This window comes from Solea solea, chromosome 20, assembly GCF_958295425.1.
Source record: "Solea solea chromosome 20, fSolSol10.1, whole genome shotgun sequence".
NCBI lineage: Eukaryota > Metazoa > Chordata > Actinopteri > Pleuronectiformes > Soleidae > Solea > Solea solea.
The window spans coordinates 16,117,127-16,137,729 of NC_081153.1; the positions used below are offsets into that span (position 1 = coordinate 16,117,127).

Consider the following 20,603-nt stretch of genomic DNA (forward strand, 5'->3'; position numbering starts at 1 on the left):
GTCAGCTAGAATTGGCTCCAGCCCCCCCACGACCCTCATGTGGAGGATACAGTGTTAGAAAATGGATGGATGGACATGTATGTATGTGCTGACTTTTAATAGCATTTACATGGCAAATCACTGTAAAAGCATCAGAGTCTTCCTTTTTTAGCAGAATTCCACTCTACCAGTACTGATATGAAATGGGGCTTTTCCTCTGTCTGCTGGCATGTTGTTTTCATGTTATGCTGATTAAACGTATGTTTAATCTGTGACTATTACTGCATGCTAAAGTGCAAATCTATGTCAGCAGTCAGAGTGTGTGTGAGGCCCCAGTTCCACTGACCCTCCTGACCCCGGTCAATGTGGTGGGACAGTCGCATGGCATGCTTATAGTGCCTGACCTCCTTTGCCTCATCTCTCTCTCCATCCCTTATCTCTGTGTTTATTTCGGATTTACCATCTTTTAATCTCTCACAATCTCTGGCTCGCTCTCCATTCACCTTTACTTAGGGGGCATGTCACATTTTTTTTTTTTTTTATTATTATTCATTGTTTTTCTTGCTGGTATGAAAGAATAATGAAGGTCACTGTGTAATGGAAGGTACTTTGTTCAATCAAAGCCATGCTATTAAAATCACTTGCTAATGCTGTTTTTTTCAGTACCTGAAACCCACATTATCCCACACAGTCGTGTTATTCAACCAAACCCTGGTTGTGGGATTTGTTATGCTCTTCCTAGAAGATCTTAGAAAAAGGGATTATAAGGCTTTGTTACCTCTGGTCATTATGTCAGAGCCTCTTGTTTATTTGCCCAAATACTGTCTGTTTGATAATCAATATGTGTGTTGTATGGAAAAAAACAAGTGTTAGATTGTAGAGATGAGAGATTGAATTCCAGCATGTAACAAGGTAGCATGTTTGGTCAGTATTAAGTCATGGCTGTGGAGGAAAATCTGTTATTTTGTGGTGATGATGTGGTCCACCCACCACAGCTTAGAGCTGTGCTCACAGCCCATCTGTCAGGTTTGTACAAACATAGAGAGAGTGTTTCTTTCACCTAGCAATGCTTGTCCCAAAAAAAAACAAAAAACATAGTTTCCTCTTTACACCTGGTTAAATGCTGCCTGTTTGTTAAATGTCTTGTTTTGGCTTGTGACAGGTGGAGGTGCATGTTAGTGTTGTTTAACAAAAATGTCAGTGCAAACAGCTGACAACAAAACCTATGAGAAATGCATAATGGATAATTGATTTCCCTAACACTGCTGTTGAGATAATGAAACTGTCACGTAGCATAAGCGTCAGTAGAGCATAGTGGTGGCCGTGCACGACTAGAGCGGCTCATCTCCTATTGACTTTTTAGGCAGAGTGCTGAAAGAAAGAAGGAAATGCAGAGAAGTGCCCACACATTTTAGAATTGAATTCCACTTTTATAAAAATTCCTGGATGCTCAGCAATTTATATTTACACATTATAACACCTGGGTAGTGGAGGGTGGAGCTGGGTTACCTAGATCAGCAGTATTCAAAATTCAAAAAAGGTTCAATTACTAAAATTGCACCATATCAAAACGATATCGGCAGTCACTGGCTTTAAAATGTATTATTGGATATCGACAAACACACCAGGGTCTGCCGATATGACTACTGGCTACAACAGTAGGCTAAATGGGCTGCTACCTCCTTGACTTCTATGCTGGCTCCCTCTACAACTATTATTCTTTTCGCATTTATTTATTTACCTCTGCAGTTGGGCACAAAGAGACAAAAGATATGCACTGGAGCTTTAAAGCTAGGGATGGGATGATGCCACTTTTTTGTGTCCGATACTGATAACACATCTACTAATACCAATATTAGCCTGATACAGTCATTTTAGACCATTAATGAACTATGAAGCTGTTAACAACACATTTGTGCTGAGTCATTTCAAGGACATAATTCTTCGACTATGTAACAAATATTTTTTTATTTACATTTTTTACAGTCTGTGCATAGTGAAGCATGGATATATAGGATTTTTGGATTGAATCGGATTTTACATTTTTATCTGTGCAATATGATTTTTACCAGTATTAAACTTATCGGACCGATACCCATATTAAATCCACATCATACTTTTGCCCCTGGTCCTTCCACAGAGGTTAATCGATCATGAACAGATTTCCTTTGTCAGTCATGAAGAAAACTTCACATGCAGACAGTGAGTGAACGTAAAAATAAAGAAAGAAAGAAGCGTGATTTCAGAAACGACATGTGTTGTTGTGTGACTAATAAACATTTTTTACCTCCATCACCATCCTCCTGCCCTCGATGGCTGGTGAAAATCCCTCTCGGTGGTCACGTGATTCTGGGACGAGCCAGATTAACGGCAGGCTCTCTGCTCGCTTTGAGTCCACTCGCAGAAACAGAAACGTTCTGACATCGGTTAGAACCCAGCACTCTGGATGTGGGGCTCCTAACACGGAAGGAAGGACAACAGCTGTATTCTGTCTTTCCCCCCCGAAGAATTGTGATTTATCGACAGTATTTATGAAATAGCGTGGAAGTATTTAGCAGGATAAAATATGATTTCGCCGTGGGACCGGTGGTACTCGACGAGCTGCTGCCTTTGCTGCCATGTACGGACGGGCACCATTATTCTGGGAGTATGGTACATGGTGAGTAACATTTGTCACTCCGTGTCAGGCCCAAATATCCTCTCATATATGAAGAAAAATGTGAATAAACGCAGTGTCAATTACCACCGAGTTTCTACACCTAAAGCTAAGTTAGCATGCTGCTACTGCTGTTTTGTAAATTTGTCAAATTTGGCAATATTAGCAACCAATGCTCCCTTTACTATAATTTTTCTTACATGTTTTAAATTCATAAAATAATTATAATTCAGTCTGAATGTGAAACTTATTGTGTTTCCTTTAAGTAATCTGTGTGTGTTGTGATGATGAAATAATGATGATAACTTTATTGATACAACACGTTTTCACGAAATATAAACCTGTAACTTGAAAATATTCACAATATGTGGCTATGATATTCACTTTTCCTTGAAGATAATACTATCAATAGTAATAGTACATTTATTTACATTGCATTTTTCATAAGAAAGTCACTGTACAGAACAATCGTAGAACTAGAGGAAAGACTAAGTGGTACAACATTGAGACAACAATCATAAAAATCAATCATTAATGTGATCATAACTGAGACACATTAACCAGACACTTAGAAGTATGTCTTCATAAAGCATAGGCAGGTTGAGGTCCTGTCCTCAAAGAGCCTGGTTCTCCTTCAGTCTTTTGTCTGGATTGAGTGATGGTTAGTTGGTCAATAAGCCTTTGAATGAGGACCTGAAGTTACCCTGCCATAACATGGCTGAAGTATGCAATATATAGGATGTGTGGATTGTATCGGATTTAAAAATTTTTGATAATGATACTGAATATAATATCAGCTCATCTCTATTAAACATGCTTTAAAATTGTCATTAAAATCTTAACATCAATTCTAAAATGAACTGGGAGCCAATTAAGAAAATAATATAACCTCAGCAGCCTCTTTGAGTGTTACATGTGTACTGTTTATATATAGAGATTTTGCTGCGGTTTATACCCGTGGGATAACCTAAAGTTTTAAAAATAGTTCACTGAGCTTTGTAAATCCCTTAACCTTTCATCAGCATTAGTCCCCCTGTCTTCTTGAACCTTCTTTATTATATATGTGTTGCACCACTGAGCAAAGGCCATGGAAAGCTGCCAACCTTTGCAAATAGGTCAAACATTTTTGGATTTGCATTTTTGGATTTTGAATGAATATCTAATTGCAATTATTTTGACAGGAATTGAGATTGTGATGTGATTTATCAGAGGGAATTTTAATTATTACATCATTATTCTCATTTTCATTCAAAAAACATATTTAAAATGATTACTGTGTGATATTTGTGCAGATCTGTGAGAAACAAAGAGGTTCTCTTCAGTCTGTAGAATAAGACAAAATAAATTTTGGCTTTAACAAATATTGCGCCTCCTGATGAACTTTTCAGCCCTAATAAATAGACATAACATGGTGCACCATTGCAGTTTCATTCTATGTTTCAAACACCATGACATTAATCAGGGATTTTGATCTAATCATTTTGGTCATTCAGTTGTTAAAGTCAGATACTCAAATGTTGAACATTGTTTCAGATCTGGCTGTAATTGTTGTATAAATTCTTGTCAAATGACTACAAAACATTTCTAAAAGGACAACAAGCTAAGAGCTTGATTAACCTCAGTGTGAAATACGAAAGTTAATATTGATTTTTTTTTTTCGCCCCCACACAGCTCATCAATGCAGTGGTTCTAGTCATCTTGTTGTCCGCTCTCAATGACCCAGTTCAGTACCGTTACCACCTCACCAGCTCTGAGCTGGGGACTGACATTGATGTCATGGACGATGCCAGTGAGTACAGCTGATCCCGTCATTGTTACATGTCCAACCTTGTGTAAATGATCCACTGGTAAACAGTCTGTTGTCTTACATGTTTGATGACTTAAGAAACTGGAGCTGCCAATCAAAGGTCAGTCGATTGAATAAGTGGCAGGAGATTAATCTGAAACCATTTTAGATCGTCTATTTATAGACTTTGCAGGCAAAAGGCGTCTTCCTGCGGCGTATTGACTGTGAAGATCTCTGCGTAATGTCACTGTAAAGGGATTATTTTTGGGATGTGGAGTGTTAGTGAAACACAAAAATAAACCTGAGGACGTGTCCTTGGGCTCTTAATAGTTAAAATATTCTTAAGAAGTTACTGGTCATCAACTGGAACATTATAAATTGCAGATTAAAATTTGTATTTTTACATGTTGTCTAACATCCATTTAAAATGTTTAACTTCAGATTGCCTGTGAATCTTTGCTTCATTTTTGAATGATTATGATTGTAAAGTGATCTCTTTGTAAAGTCACATAATTCAGAGATTGAGGGTGAAATGAGTGTACAGTATATTATGTTGAATACATTAAAAAAAGGCTCAAAACCCACTGATGATGTTTTTGCCTGAGAGACCTCATTAAAATCAGCAGCATCTATTTCCATAGAGCCTCACATGTTTATGCTTCTGTAAAATTTCCTCTCCTTTCTGCCCACTGCTTCTTTTCCCCGACACAGCTGAGTTGGCACCATAGAGAGCAAATCAGTCCATGTGTATTTCTAGTGTTTCTCCCTCCAGCAGCTATCATCATCATCATCACAGTCGCCTCTGGAATGCCACTGACTTTGTCACTGGCTACTCTGGTGATTAAAAACGACTGCTCTAATTCTCCATTGGATTAAAACGGCCATCTTGACTGATTCTCCCCCAGTTGGCGTTGTCGCCAGTGCAAAAGATTGTGAAACAGTGGGACAGGATGGAGACAAGCTGCTGTCCTAGTTTTGTAGTAAGCAGTTTTTAATAGTGCAAATGACACTGGGATGATATACAGAGAAAACCCTGCAATTAAAAGATGTGTGGGGAAGTGTTATTTAAGTGCATTTCTGTATGCAAGGCTTAGTTATATATAGTATGTGTCAACATGTGTCTGTGTCTCAGGTGTGTGCAAAGGGATGAGTCTTAACACAGTATTAGCGCTGTAATAATAGCTGTTGCCGTGTGAAGGGGAAACCCACGTTCAGGATGACATCAAAACTGCCAAATATTCTGATTTTACAGCAGGCAAGTCTGATATGGGATCATTTTCTACAAACTGTACAGGAACTTCTCGTTAGTCATCTTTCACAGCTGCAATGTGACTGTGAAATTTGTCAAATTCAGCTCTGCTTGCCTCACAATCACCCAAGTGTTGGACATGTTTTGACAAAATCAGATTGGATGTTAAAAATAGTCAGGTTACTGAGGTGATTTGTTTTGTACAAATCTCTGAGTGGATTTTCAAGGTTCCCCTGGAATGAATGACATCGTATTTGTTTGTGCTTTCTCTCTCTGCAGATATCTGCATAGCTACTGCAATATCCTTGCTCATGATTCTTATATGTGGCATGGCAACGTATGGCGCTTACAAGGTAAATAAATGAAAACAGCAGAAATGAGAAATTAAACTGTTGCCCTGACATTGTCAATAACAGATTTATGAAACTTGAAACCAAACTCCTGTTTTGTTTTCTCTCCTCTGAAGCAACATGCTGCTTGGATCATTCCATTCTTCTGCTACCAAATCTTCGACTTTGCCCTTAACACACTGGTAGCCATTAGCGTCTTGGTTTATCCCAACACAGTGCAGGACTATCTCCAGCAGCTGGTGAGCACAATTTGATTGTACATCTAAAACATCTGTACACACAAATGTATGAATCAGTCATGTAGGGCTGAAGCAATTACTTGATGAATCGATTACTAAATTCATCGTCAACTATTTTGATAATCGGTTTGAGGGTGTTTTTCATTATTAATGTGAATATGTTCTGGTGTCTTTGCTCCATATGATAAATATAATCATTTAAGTTTGTGGACAAAACAAGACATTTCAGAACATCATCATTTCCCCAGTTTGAAAAACACTGATCAACATTTTTTCAACATTTTCTGACTTTTTATGGACCAAACGATTACTCGATTAATCTAGAGAATAATAGACAGAGTAATTGATTGTGAAAATAGTTGTTATATGCAGCTCTATAATCACCAAACAAAGACAACTATCCAGTCAGTATACAATAAGAACATAGAAATACAAAATGTTGTTTAATCTAGACATGAGGATTTTGAATTAAGAAGGTAGTGTTATAAAACAGTTGATTCAGTAGAAACTAAACAGGTCACTGAAGTATGAGCACAGTTTGTAGTTGGAACAGATTTACTTTCTATTTTAGACTCTTTGTTTAGGATTTAAAGGTCACGTTTTTTTCAGTAGGATGTAAAAAGTATACTCTCTATCTCATCTGTCCCTTCATTTAAGTCTGTTTAAATGTATCTCTTCCCTCTCTTCCTTTAGCCGGGGACGTTCCCTTACAAAGAGGACATCATGTCCACCAACAACATGTGCCTAGTTTTTGCAGTCCTCCTCTTCATCGGCTGCATCCTCTCCTTCAAGGTAAGAGACACAGAACAGTCTGTGCATCACTGCACGTAGTCCTGTTCTGCAGAGTGTTAGTCTCTTAATGGCTCTGCAGTGATGACGGCTGTGGTGTCATTAGAGGTATTATGTTTTCAGGTCGCCTCTCCAAATTAATTCAAAACTTTAAAAAACCCACGCAATATGCAAGCCTGGCCTACGCTACGAGTATTTTATCAGGTCATCTCCAAATTTGATTATTAAAGTCCTTCAAACTCTTCACTACATAATGAAATCAGGGACACAGGGATACGACATTCAAGGTGATATTTTAGCTGACTTTGGTTAACATCCATCAAGAGCCATTTGACTGATGTCTAAACCTGCAGATATAAAGATAAACTTATATATTTTAATGATATATTCAGCACATTACCACAGCGTACACGCACTCAATTTCTCCACCTAGAACTGCTTCTTTTGCTCATCATATTCCAATGTGATTAGAGCAATTAAGTTTCACACTGTGCACATCTCATAGCACTATGAGCCATATGGCATATGTAATGAATCTGCCAGTGTGAACATTTCCATTATCAATGTTTTTACATGAGATTGTCACACAGCCAGAGAGCACTGGTTCAGGGACAATAGGAAACCCACTCCTGTCAAGCTAATTCCCCTTTAATGCATGGATGGTTCTGCAGCCGCAGCTATGCTCAGGGGCTCCGGGACGAGATAAGATAGGAAGTTGCAGTCATCTGTACAATTAAATCAAGTTGTTTCCCCTCTAAGCTCGGACTGGAAAATGTTCTTGGCAGATATCCAAAGCTAGAGCTGGGGCGTTATGATAGGAAGCAGCCACTGGAAGACACACTGATGGCCTCACAGAGAGAAGCGTTATACATGTCATGAATCAGACAGCTGTGTTTCACTGAGTATGTGGGGTAATTCAACTGCAGATTGCTCCAAAATTCAATAGTAAAGATTAAATACAGAAATGTTCTCCCTCAAAGCATGATCTTGACGTTTGCCAAGCAAAAATCAATAGAACCTAATACTTATTGATGGGCTGCACATATAATATATTGGCAACTTGTCCTTTTTGTGGTGATAGTTGAGTCAGTTCCTTGGAAAAGGACCAGATCGGAAATCTAAAGGACACATCCAGCTCTCAGCATAGAGGCTGCACTTGCACGAGTGTCTTTCTAAAGCCAACATCCTCCACTTACTGGCCCTTAGCATAAAGGACAGATTCAGACGTACAGGAAGAAATAGAGCTGGGGAAGGAGAAGAGAAAGGCTGCAGATTCACATTAGACGCACTAGAAAGAAGCTTGGATGAATACAAAGTGAGACACTGTAGGATGTAAAAGGGAAAGATGGTCCAAGTTAGACTTTGTATTACTGTGTGATTTTTTTTTTTAAAGTTTGCACATTAAAACAAACAAAACAAGTGCTAAGTTTAATTGATTCTTCAATACAGTTAGGTGGTAATTGTGTGTACACATACTGTGGTGTGTAGTCTTGACATTGACCTTAGTTAAGACTTGATATCACAGGTGAAAACACCACTCACAACTATGCAGGTCAACAGATGGTGAATTTATTTACTAGCAGTTTGCTGGGCTTCCTTGGGTTTGTTGACTGACTCAGCAGGCTAATCACACATCCACACAATGACCTTCCTGTTTCTTTGCCAAGTCAGACAAACCTTAACCTCAGTGCAGGCAAAGCCCTGCACAGGAAAGAGACGCCTGTTGTTAAAATGTGGAGAATCTGCGCATAAAACTGTGTTATTTCTGTATTTTACAGTTCAACAGAAATGAGTCATGACCTTTTCTTGTCCGCTTCTTCTCAATGACAAGAAGACATGCAACAATCTTCATGAAGTGTTCATGTGATGCATCTCAGCTGTCACCGTCCTCTAACCTTGATAAATAGATTAGATCATAGCATGCAGCGGCAGCAATAATGTAAAGTGGAGAGGATACATCCAAAGGTCATTATGTGTGCTCTGTTTTCAGGCTTACCTGATTGGATGCGTGTGGAACTGCTACAGATATGTGAGCGGCAGAGGCACCACTGAAGTTCTGGTCTATGTCACCACCAATGACACCACGGTGAGTCCTCACGTCCCCTCTCCAGCTCCACACCTCAAGGACATAGTGGTGAAAAGCCTCCCATCATCAGATCATGATATTAAATTACTTTTACACAGTATTGATTTTATTTATGGCTGACACGCTTCTAGTTCATAAGGTCTGAAAAGTCATCATCATCACTGTGTGTGCACCTTTATTTGAATTCAGTGTAGCAAATGCTGACACTGACACTTTAAATGACATAATAACTACACTACATTTACTTCTATCTGTTATTGCAGTATGTATTGATACAAGTATACAAGCCAGGTATGACCTTTAATGTACATCATTTTATAGAGCTGTATTTGTGAGCAGCAGTTTAGAGTCAGGAAATAAAGAAGTTTTATTTTTAAAACTAGGAGGGAAGTACTTTTAAATGTTGCTGGGAAATTAAACTAATACAAATTAAAGGAGGAAGAAGCACCACTTTTACCCAGTAGCTGCTGTAATAAAAAAAAAAAATAGATCAGACTAAATGTATACAGTAGCTATTTGAAGTGTTTTATCCAATGACGCATATTTTTACTCATCAACTTATTGCACAGCATATGAGACAATGTTTGTACAGGATTTGATTAATGTTTATTTTATTAGGGAGTCACATAAAGATTTATAAAAGCAAGATATAAGATTTGAATCCCACACGTGCCTTCAGTAGTTGTATTGACTACTCAACTAATTTGATGAGTGTTCTTTTAAATAATCAAAACAAGCTCCACAGCTCTACAGCTTCTTAAATGTGAATATTTTCTGGTTTCTTTCTCAATATCCCAAAGAAATCATTCAAACTCATTCATTTTGGTTTGTGGACAAAATAAGACATTTGGTTAACATCATCATTTTGAGGTTTGGAAAACACTGACCAAAAATTCCAATACTTTCTGACGTTTGTGGACCAAACAAGTACTTATTTTAAACCATATTGTAATCTATCTTTATATCTTAGACACTAGTCGAATAGTGTACACACACAGTTTGCAGTCTGAGAACATATGTTGTCACAGATTGTTGGCTGTGAGTCAGTCGGTCATGCGACATTGATATTGCAGATCCATCCTGAAGTGTGATTGGCTGTCCGGTTAGAGACGGGTGTGTCGTCCATCCCTCAGTGTCAACACTGAGCCTCTGAGAAGCTTAAGCATAGTCTTGGTTTCCATTTGTCTGTACTGTGTATAATCCTCAACACTCACACATAAGACATTAATCTGTCTCACACCCTCTGTCGTTGTCCTTGTGTTGTCACGGCCGCGGATCACCGCCGACGGTCTCCACCTTATGAAACAGACTCAGCATCGAGGCAGGCGCTAATCCAGCATGTTGTGTTTCATACGACGCGATGTGAGCAAATGCTGAACATGTGCCAGTAACTAAGTTGTGACGACTGCAGACAGTCATGTAGAGAAATAGGTTTTATAAAGTGAAGGGAAGAGCAATACATTTGTCATGAAAACAAGAACCTGATTTAAAGGGAATATTTTAAAACTATAAAAAAGGAACTGGATAAACGTTGGTTGAGAACAGAGCCCTAATACTGATTAAAATGTCAATAAAAGGGTTTTAAAAACCAGAGCAGCATTTTTTCTCCCTCTATCTGATGAGTTATAACTTGTATAAATGATTACAAATAATTCAAAACAGTTGCTTAACTTCAGTCACCAGTTCCCCATTTTGTGTCTGCACGCCAGCGCTATTATATTAAGTATCTTCCATAAAAATAGGTCATCCAAAAAAACATTTATCAGGTTTCTGAGAACAAACGTGTAATCTGAAACACATATATTAGATTTCATACATAAAAACATTAGAAAATAGCAAATATCAGCCTGATTAATCTGCCCAACTGATGAATTGGTCTGGCTCTATATCGACTGAATTTACCAAGCTGTGAGTTTTCATGAGAGAAATAAAAAATCTCTATACATGTGGTGGTGAATGAATAAAAGGCTCCATCTATTTTTACGATTAGAGACCTGGTGGTGTGTCTAAAAGGCTTTTTACAGCCCCGGACATCAAGCAGCCAGCTGCTTATCTGCTCTGCTTTTATATAAATGCCATTAAAATGCACAAGGGTCATTTCTCTCTCCCACACACACACATTTCCTCCTCCTCCCACTCTCTCCCTACATCTCTGTCCGTCCCCGTCTCCTCTGGACGTGTTACGTAATAGTCTTCTTGTCCACTTCTTTTCAAATCCAGCCTGTGAGGTTTTTCTCCGGGGCCTCCCTGGCTGTTTCACACTTCCATACCCTCCGAGAATTTTCTTTCTCTCACTTTCTCGCGTTCACAGAATCTGCTTCTGCAACACCATTTACAGAGAAAGCCTGGCCCTCTCTCTCTCTCTCTCTCTCTCTCTCTCTCTCTCTCTCTCTCTCTCTCTCTCTCTCTCTCTCTCTCAGTGTGTGTGTTCATACAGTGCATTGAGTGTTGTTTTCTAAGGGGGAATGGAGTAGAAAGCGTTCAAAAGAATCAGACGGAACCATGCAACAGTGGCTAAACCTAAGAATGCAATCACTTCTTAAAGAAACCTATTTACCGTCTTAAATGCGCAAATTAATTTAATTTCCACATTTAAGGTTTTGTTGGATGAATGAATAATTATAGCCATTTACTTTGTTTATTTCTGTTGTTCTTTGTTTTAAATTCTTCCAGGCCCTCTCGTTATCTTTGAATAATTATAAATTGGAATTTATGAAACATGTCGTACTACCTTTTAGCTTCTTATTTTTCTACATTTTCAATGACATGATTTTTTACCTACACCTAAATGACAGTCACAAGTTACAACTGATAAGTCAGTCAGTACGTTAACATGCAGTTTAATCGGTCGTAGTTGGACAACTTGCCGAGTCTGAGTATACATGCCTGACTCCACCTTCATAGGTGGCGCTGTATCTCGCTTTAAGATAGTGCGTATTGAATCAGTTTCAGAAGTCTCAGAAAAACAAACAGTGGACGACGAGATAGATCGTGCTGTACATGTTACTGTGATCCAAGTTAGAGGGAGCATGGCTCTTGTGGTTGTCGCGTTGTCTGAAGAAAGACGCCGCCGTTGTATGATTTCCGGCAACAGCACTGAAGTTTATAACGTCGTCTAAAGTCCGACTCCAACTAGGAGTATACATGCAGGAATAATCTGACTATGAATTGCATTATCCAGGTATGTTAGTCTGACTAAGACTAGCTTGATTTTAGCCAAATTATTGTCTTAGTCTGACTACAATCAGACTTTTAACATGCATGTGAACACACCGAGTGTGTCCTTAATTAACTGGTGTCATCCGTTTGAAACTGACGATGTGTTTGAGCTGTGAGTTTCCACTGAGTCTCCTTTTGTTTTAAATCTCAGGTTCTGCTGCCACCGTACGAGGAAGCCATCGCCATTCCACCCAAGGAGCCTCCTCCCCAGTACATGGAGGCATAAACCAGAACCTTTACTCCTACACCTCCACCTTCTGCCACACCTCTCTCCAACAGTAGGACCATGGTATGGACTGGAACATGTTAAAAATAAAAGGAACAACAAAGTCTTAGATGCTGATTTCAGCTTGGATTCCTGCCAATTGTAGATTTGTGACACTGAGCCATCGACTCTGCCCTTCGCCTCCGCCTTCCTCCGCCTGCTTGTTATGACATGTTGTCGTCCCCTCTTGTCTCCTCTGTCCTCCTCAAAGGCCTGTCCCTTTAATGGCCTCTCCCTGACCATCACAAACCCTCCTCCTTGACAGCTGCCGAGTCCTGGCAGCGTCTTGACTCTGTCCCAACTTAACCTGCACTTTTCTCTGACTGAAATGTGCGTCCACCTGTCCGGCCACCAACTGTTAACCCCCGATACTGTGAAAATCCTCTATGGTCTTTGTATAGAAACAAACTACCTGACGAGACGGTGCAGAGAGAGAGAGAGAGAGAGAAGAAAAAGTGACACATGAACATGAGCAGTTATGCAAGAGCACTTTTTTTCAGAAACAAATTTCCTTCATTGAATGTAATGTTGGGGTATTTTTGTATGACTTTTTTGTATAACAGTGAAAAACCGAGAGAAAAAGAAGGGATTTGTGAGACGCTGTTGTGTTGTGATGAAATATCTGCGCACTGATGTAGATCGTATCGGACAAACAATCCTTGACCAATAACTAATACGTCTTCCTTTTGTAATCCATGTCACACACACTGTCTCTGTCTGTAAGCGAGAACAAAAAAAAACACGTCCACCCATTTATTTCAATCGCAGTCTGTTCCAGTTTGCCTTCCCAGCCCTGAAGACTGGCATTAACCAAAACTTAACCACAAACATAACAAAATTAAATACACAAAAAAAGTGTCGCAGATGCAACAGCACTAACTGTGTCTTTAATGTTTTGGTTTTTGTACATAAAGTGAGGTCTATATATGTGCTGGACTGAGGACATGTCCCTGTAATGATGGCACGACAGAGAGACTGTGTGTGTGTGTGTGTGGGGCATTATGATGTAACTTCAAGGTCCTTTATATATAGTAACATGTTTTTATTTGCACATGCAGTGATATCATGTTGAGTTATCTCCTGTGTTGGTGACCTTTATGGAAACTGATGATGGACGAACGTCTAACGCATTGATTGAGCGTTGCATAGTAGCACAGAATCAATATATGGAGCTTGTTCAACAGTGCAAATGCTTTTCCTGTGATCATTTAGATAAATTAGTTGATCATTATAAGAATTTAGAATGGAAAACATTTCCACTGTTTTCCAAGTAGTATTTGTAATCAACGGAAGAAAAAAATATAAGGTAACAGAGTTGCTATGCAATAGAAAACTGGAAATACATGTATTATTAAGTAGTATTCTATTTGATACTAATACTGTAGTTGGTGATGTAGCTCAGTGTTGCCCTTTTGATCATTGTCCTCATGTGATTTATGACCACTGCCTCTGCCAATCCAACACAGCTGGAAATGAAACAGCACTTTAAAGTCACTCCAAACTGATGTGTATGTGCTTCTTTCACTAAATGTGGTTCAGCTGCCACATGTCTGGATGATACAAGCTAAAAAAAAGTCAATCAATCAGTATTTACCTTGACTGAAGTGACAGAGTGTCACATAATTGAAGGGTTGGACTTTCGGGTTGAGTCATGTGAGGTCTGGAGATAAGATCTTGTATCTAGACGAGTGGATGGTTGATGCCTCATTTTGTTTTTTTGAATCACTCCAGACACAACATCTAATCCTCTTGTTGGATCTGCATGAGCTCATGTGTTCAATTTCTGAGTAATAAAAGGTCAAATTTACCTGTGTGCTGGTGGTTTTGTTCATAGTTATTTTGTTAGTTGTCATCTTGAATGAAACGGATATCCATCCATCTATTATCTACTTTGTCTAATTTAGAGTCATTTAAGGTCTGCATGTTTTTGGACTGTGGGAGGAAGCTAGGGGACCTAGAGAAATCCCACGCACACACACAGGGAGAAAGGCAACAGCGCTAACCTTTTTAAATAGTTTTACCTGTTTAAAATTCATGTTCAATTTTGTTATGATTGCAGGGTATTGTCTTCAAATGATGTTCCAAACAGTTCAATATAAAAAGCATGTGCAATGCTGCATTTAAAATGTATAGAAAACAGCATGAGATCACTAAACATATTGAAATTTCAAAGCAAAGGTTCCTCACAATTTTATTACGTTTGTCCTGTCTTTCTTCAATAAACAAGGCAATCAGAGATGGAAGACTTCGCCCCATGTGCGGAAACACAGACAGAGCCATCAAAAACAATACTTCACTCCCACTCTGCGGGATGAAGTAACTATGACATTTTGGTCTAATTTTTCACGACATACTATACTATGACTTCTTCGTCATGTTTTGGACGACATACTATACTATGACTTTTTCGTCATGTTTTGGACGACATACTATACTATGACTTTTTTGCCTCATTTTGGACAACATACTAAACTGACTTTTTTGCCTCATTTTGGAAGACACAATACTATAGTTTGACTTTATTGGGTGATTTTGGACGACATACTATAGTATGACATTTTTGCGTGGTTTTGGACGACTTACTAAACTATGACTTTTTTGTACGACATACTATAGTATGACTTTTTCAGTGATACTATAGTCATACAATAGTATGTAGTCCAAAATAACCACAAAAAGTCATAGTATTGTGTCTTCCAAAATAAGGCAAAAAGTCATAGTTTAGTATGTCGTCCAAAATGAGACAAAAAAGTCATAGTATAGTGTGTCGTCTAAAATGAGGCAAAAAGTAGGACTTTTTTGAGTGATTTTGGACGACATACTAGAGTATGACCTTTTCGAGTGATTTTGGACGACATACTATAGGATGACCTTTTCGAGTGATTTTGGACGACATACTATAGAATGACTTTTTTGCGTGATTTTGGATGACATACTATACTATGACATTTTTGTCACATTTTGGACGACATACTATACTATGACATTTTTTGGTGATTTTGGACGACATACTAAACTATGACATTTTTGTCACATTTTGAACGACATACTATACTATGACATTTTTTGGTGATTTTGGACAACATACTATACTATGACATTTTTGTCACATTTTGGACGACATACTATAGTATGACCTTTTTGCATGGTTTTGGACGACATACTAAACTAAGACTTTTTTGTACGACATATTATAGTATGACTTTTTTGAGTGATTTTGGACGACATACTATAGTATGACTTTTCTGAGTGATTTTGGACAACATTCTATAGTATGACTTTTCTGAGTGATTTTGGACGACATACTATAGTATTACTTTTTTGTCACATTTTGGACAACATACTATAGTATGACATTTTTGGGTGATTTTGGACGACATACTAAACTATGACTTTTCTGGGTGATTTTGGACGACATACTATAGTATGACTTTTTTGAGTGATTTTGGGAGACATACTATAGTATGACTTTTTCGCATGATTTTGGACGACATACTATAGTATGACTTTTTTGTCACATTTTGGACGACATACTATAGTATGACATTTTTGGGTGATTTTGGACGACATACTAAACTATGACTTTTCTGGGTGATTTTGGACGACATACTATTGTATGACTTTTTTGAGTGATTTTAGACGACATACTATAGTATGACTTTTTTCGCATGATTTTGGACGACATACTATAGTATGACTTTTTCGCATGATTTTGGACGACATACTATAGTATGACTTTTTTGTCACATTTTGGATGACATACTATAGTATGACTTTTTTGAGTGATTTTGGACGACATACTATAGCATGACATTTTTGGGTGATTTTGCACTTTTTTGTTACATTTTGAACGATATACTATACTATGACATTTTTTGGTGATTTTGGACGACATACTAAACTATGAAATTTTTTGGTGATTTTGGACGACATACTATAGTATGACTTTTTTGAGTGATTTTGGACGACATATTATAGTATGACTCTTTTGAGTGATTTTGGACGACATACTATAGTATGACTTTTTCGCATGATTTTGGACGACATACTATACTATGACATTTTTGTCACATTTTGAACGACATACTATACTATGACATTTTTGTCACATTTTGGACGACATACTATACTATGACTTTTCTGGGTGATTTTGGACGACATACTAAACTATGACTTTTCTGGGTGATTTTGGACGACATACTATAGTATGACTTTTTTGAGTGATTTTGGACGACATACTATAGTATGACTTTTTCGCATGATTTTGGACGACATACTATAGTATGAGGGCCACACGGTGGTGTAGTGGTTAGCACTCTCGCCTTGCAGCGAGAAGACCCGGGTTCGAGCCCCGGTTGGAACAAGGGCCTTTCTGCATGGAGTTTGCATGTTCTCCCCGTGTGTGCGTGGGTTCTCTCCGGGTACTCCGGCTTCCTCCCACAGTCCAAAAACATGCAATGTGGGGATAGGTAAATTGGACACTCCAAATTGACCATAGGAGTGAGTGTGAGAGTGAATGGTTGTTTGTCTCTATCTGTGTGTGGCCCTGCGATGGACTGGCGAACTGTCCAGGGTGTACCCCGCCTATCGCCCGATGTAGCTGAGATTGGCACAGCACCCCCCGCGACCCTCTGGTGGAGGATAAAGCGGTAGATGATGACTGACTGACTGACTATAGTATGACTTTTTCGCATGATTTTGGACGACATACTATAGTATGACTTTTTTGTCACATTTTGGACGACATACTATACTATGACTTTTTTGAGTGATTTTGGACGACATACTATACTATGACTTCTCTGGGTGATTTTGGACGACATACTATAGTATGACATTTTTGGGTGATTTTGCACTTTTTAGTCACATTTTGAACGATATACTATACTATGACATTTTTTGGTGATTTTGGACGACATACTAAACTATGAAATTTTTTGGTGATTTTGGACGACATACTAAACTATGACATTTTTGTCATATTTTGAACGACATACTATACTATGACATTTTTGTCACATTTTGAACGACATACTATACTATGACATTTTTGTCACATTTTGGACGACATACTATACTATGACTTTTCTGGGTGATTTTGGACGACATACTATAGTATGACCTTTTTGCATGGTTTTGGACGACATACTATAGTATGACATTTTTGTCACATTTTGGACGACATACTATACTATGACATTTTAGTCACATTTTGAACAACATACTATACTATGACATTTTTTGATGATTATGGACGACATACTAAACTATGACATTTTTGTCACATTTTGAACGACATACTATACTATGACATTTTTTGGTGATTTTGGACGACATACTAAACTATCAAATTTTTTTGTGATTTTGGACGACATACTATAGTATGACTTTTTTGAGTGATTTTGGACGACATACTGTACTATGACTTTTCTGGGTGATTTTGGACGACATACTATAGTATGACTTTTTTGCGTGATTTTGGATGACATACTATAGTATGACTTTTTTGTCACATTTTGGACGACATACTATAGTATGACATTTTTGGGTGATTTTGGACAACATACTAAACTATGACTTTTCTGGGTGATTTTGGACGACATACTAAACTATGAGTTTCTGGGTGATTTTGGACGACATACTATAGTATGACTTTTTTGAGTGATTTTCGACTTTTTTGAGTGATTTTGGACGACATACTATAGTATGACTTTTCTGGGTGATTTTGGACGACATACTATAGTATGACATTTTTGGGTGATTTTGCACGACATACTAAACTATGACATTTTTGAGTGATTTTGGACGACATACTATAGTATGACTTTTTTGAGTGATTTTGGACGACATACTATAGTATGACTTTTTTGTCACATTTTTGACGACATACTATAGTATGACATTTTTGGGTGATTTTGAACGACATACTATAGTATGACTTTTTCGCATGATTTTGGACGACATACTATAGTATGACTTTTTTGAGTGATTTTGGACGACATACTATACTATGACTTTTCTGGGTGATTTTGGACGACATACTATAGTATTACTTTTTTTGCGTGATTTTGGATGACATACTATAGTATGACTTTTTCGCATGATTTTGGACGACATACTATAGTATTACTTTTTTTGCGTGATTTTGGATGACATACTATAGTATGACTTTTTTGTCACATTTTGGACGACATACTATAGTATGACATTTTTGGGTGATTTTGGACGACATACTAAACTATGAGTTTCTGGGTGATTTTGGACGACATACTATAGTATGACTTTTTTGAGTGATTTTGGACGACATACTATAGTATGACTTTTTTGCATGATTTTGGATGACATACTATAGTATGACTTTTTGGACGACATACTATACTATGACTTTTTTGAGTGATTTTGGACGACATACTATAGTATGACTTTTTTGTCACATTTTGGACGACATACTATAGTATGACTTTTTTGAGTAATTTTGGACGACATACTATACTATGATTTTTCTGGGTGATTTTGGACGACATACTATAGTATGACATCTTTGGGTGATTTTGCACGACATACTAAACTATGACATTTTTGGGTGATTTTGGATGACATCCTATACTATGACATTTTTGGGTGATTTTGGACGACATACTAAACTATGACATTTTTTGGTGATTTTGGATGACATACTATACTATGACTTTTCTGGGTGATTTTGGACGACATACTATAGTATTACTTTTTTTGCGTGATTTTGGATGACATACTATAGTATGACTTTTTTGTCACATTTTGGACGACATACTATAGTATGACATTTTTGGGTGATTTTGGACGACATACTAAACTATGACTTTTCTGGGTGATTTTGGACGACATACTAAACTATGAGTTTCTGGGTGATTTTGGACGACATACTATAGTATGACTTTTTTGAGTGATTTTGGACGACATACTATAGTATGACTTTTTTGCGTGATTTTGGATGACATACTATAGTATGACTTTTTTGACACATTTTGGACGACATACTATACTATGACTTTTTTGAGTGATTTTGGACGACATACTATAGTATGACTTTTTTGTCACATTTTGGACGACATACTATAGTATGACTTTTTTGAGTAATTTTGGACGACATACTATACTATGATTTCTCTGGGTGATTTTGGACGACATACTATAGTATGACATTTTTGGGTGATTTTGCACGACATACTAAACTATGACATTTTTGGGTGATTTTGGATGACATCCTATACTATGACATTTTTGGGTGATTTTGGACGACATACTAAACTATGACATTTTTTGGTGATTTTGGACGACATACTATACTATGACATTTTTGTCACATTTTGAACGACATACTATACTATGACATTTTTGTCACATTTTGAACGACATACTATACTATGACATTTTTTGGTGATTTTGGACGACATACTAAACTATCAAATTTTTTTGTGATTTTGGACGACATACTAAACTATGACATTTTTGTCACATTTTGAACGACATACTATACTATGACATTTTTGTCACATTTTGAACGACATACTATACTATGACATTTTTGTCACATTTTGGACGACATACTATAGTATGACTTTTTTGAGTGATTTTGGACGACATACTATAGTATGACATTTTTGGGTGATTTTGCACTTTTTTGTTACATTTTGAACGATATACTATACTATGACATTTTTTGGTGATTTTGGACGACATACTAAACTATGAAATTTTTTGGTGATTTTGGACGACATACTATAGTATGACTTTTTTGAGTGATTTTGGACGACATATTATAGTATGACTTTTTTGAGTGATTTTGGACGACATACTATAGTATGACTTTTTCGCATGATTTTGGACGACATACTATACTATGACATTTTTGTCACATTTTGAACGACATACTATACTATGACATTTTTGTCACATTTTGGACGACATACTATACTATGACTTTTCTGGGTGATTTTGGACGA

At 37.5% G+C, this 20,603-nt stretch overlaps 1 protein-coding gene across 1 annotated transcript; it reads left to right on the forward strand.

Moving 5' to 3' along the window:
• Positions 1–2,357: 2,357 nt before the first annotated feature.
• laptm4b (lysosomal protein transmembrane 4 beta) lies at positions 2,358–14,425 on the forward strand. Its single transcript, XM_058619989.1, has 7 exons — positions 2,358–2,638; positions 4,307–4,424; positions 5,950–6,023; positions 6,137–6,259; positions 6,953–7,051; positions 9,039–9,134; positions 12,505–14,425. Exons 1-7 carry the CDS (start codon positions 2,546–2,548, stop codon positions 12,577–12,579), a joined length of 678 nt encoding a protein of 225 aa, XP_058475972.1. The 5' UTR covers positions 2,358–2,545; the 3' UTR covers positions 12,580–14,425.
• The last annotated feature ends 6,178 nt before the right edge of the window (positions 14,426–20,603 follow it).

Bases quoted from the DNA above. Each gene is read 5' to 3' on its own strand.
- laptm4b (XM_058619989.1), top strand. From the start codon at position 2,546: ATGATTTCGCCGTGGGACCGGTGGTACTCGACGAGCTGCTGCCTTTGC. The intron at 6,024-6,136 runs GTAAATAAATGA...TCTCCTCTGAAG, and splicing joins CAACGTATGGCGCTTACAAG to CAACATGCTGCTTGGATCAT. The intron at 7,052-9,038 runs GTAAGAGACACA...CTCTGTTTTCAG, and splicing joins GCTGCATCCTCTCCTTCAAG to GCTTACCTGATTGGATGCGT.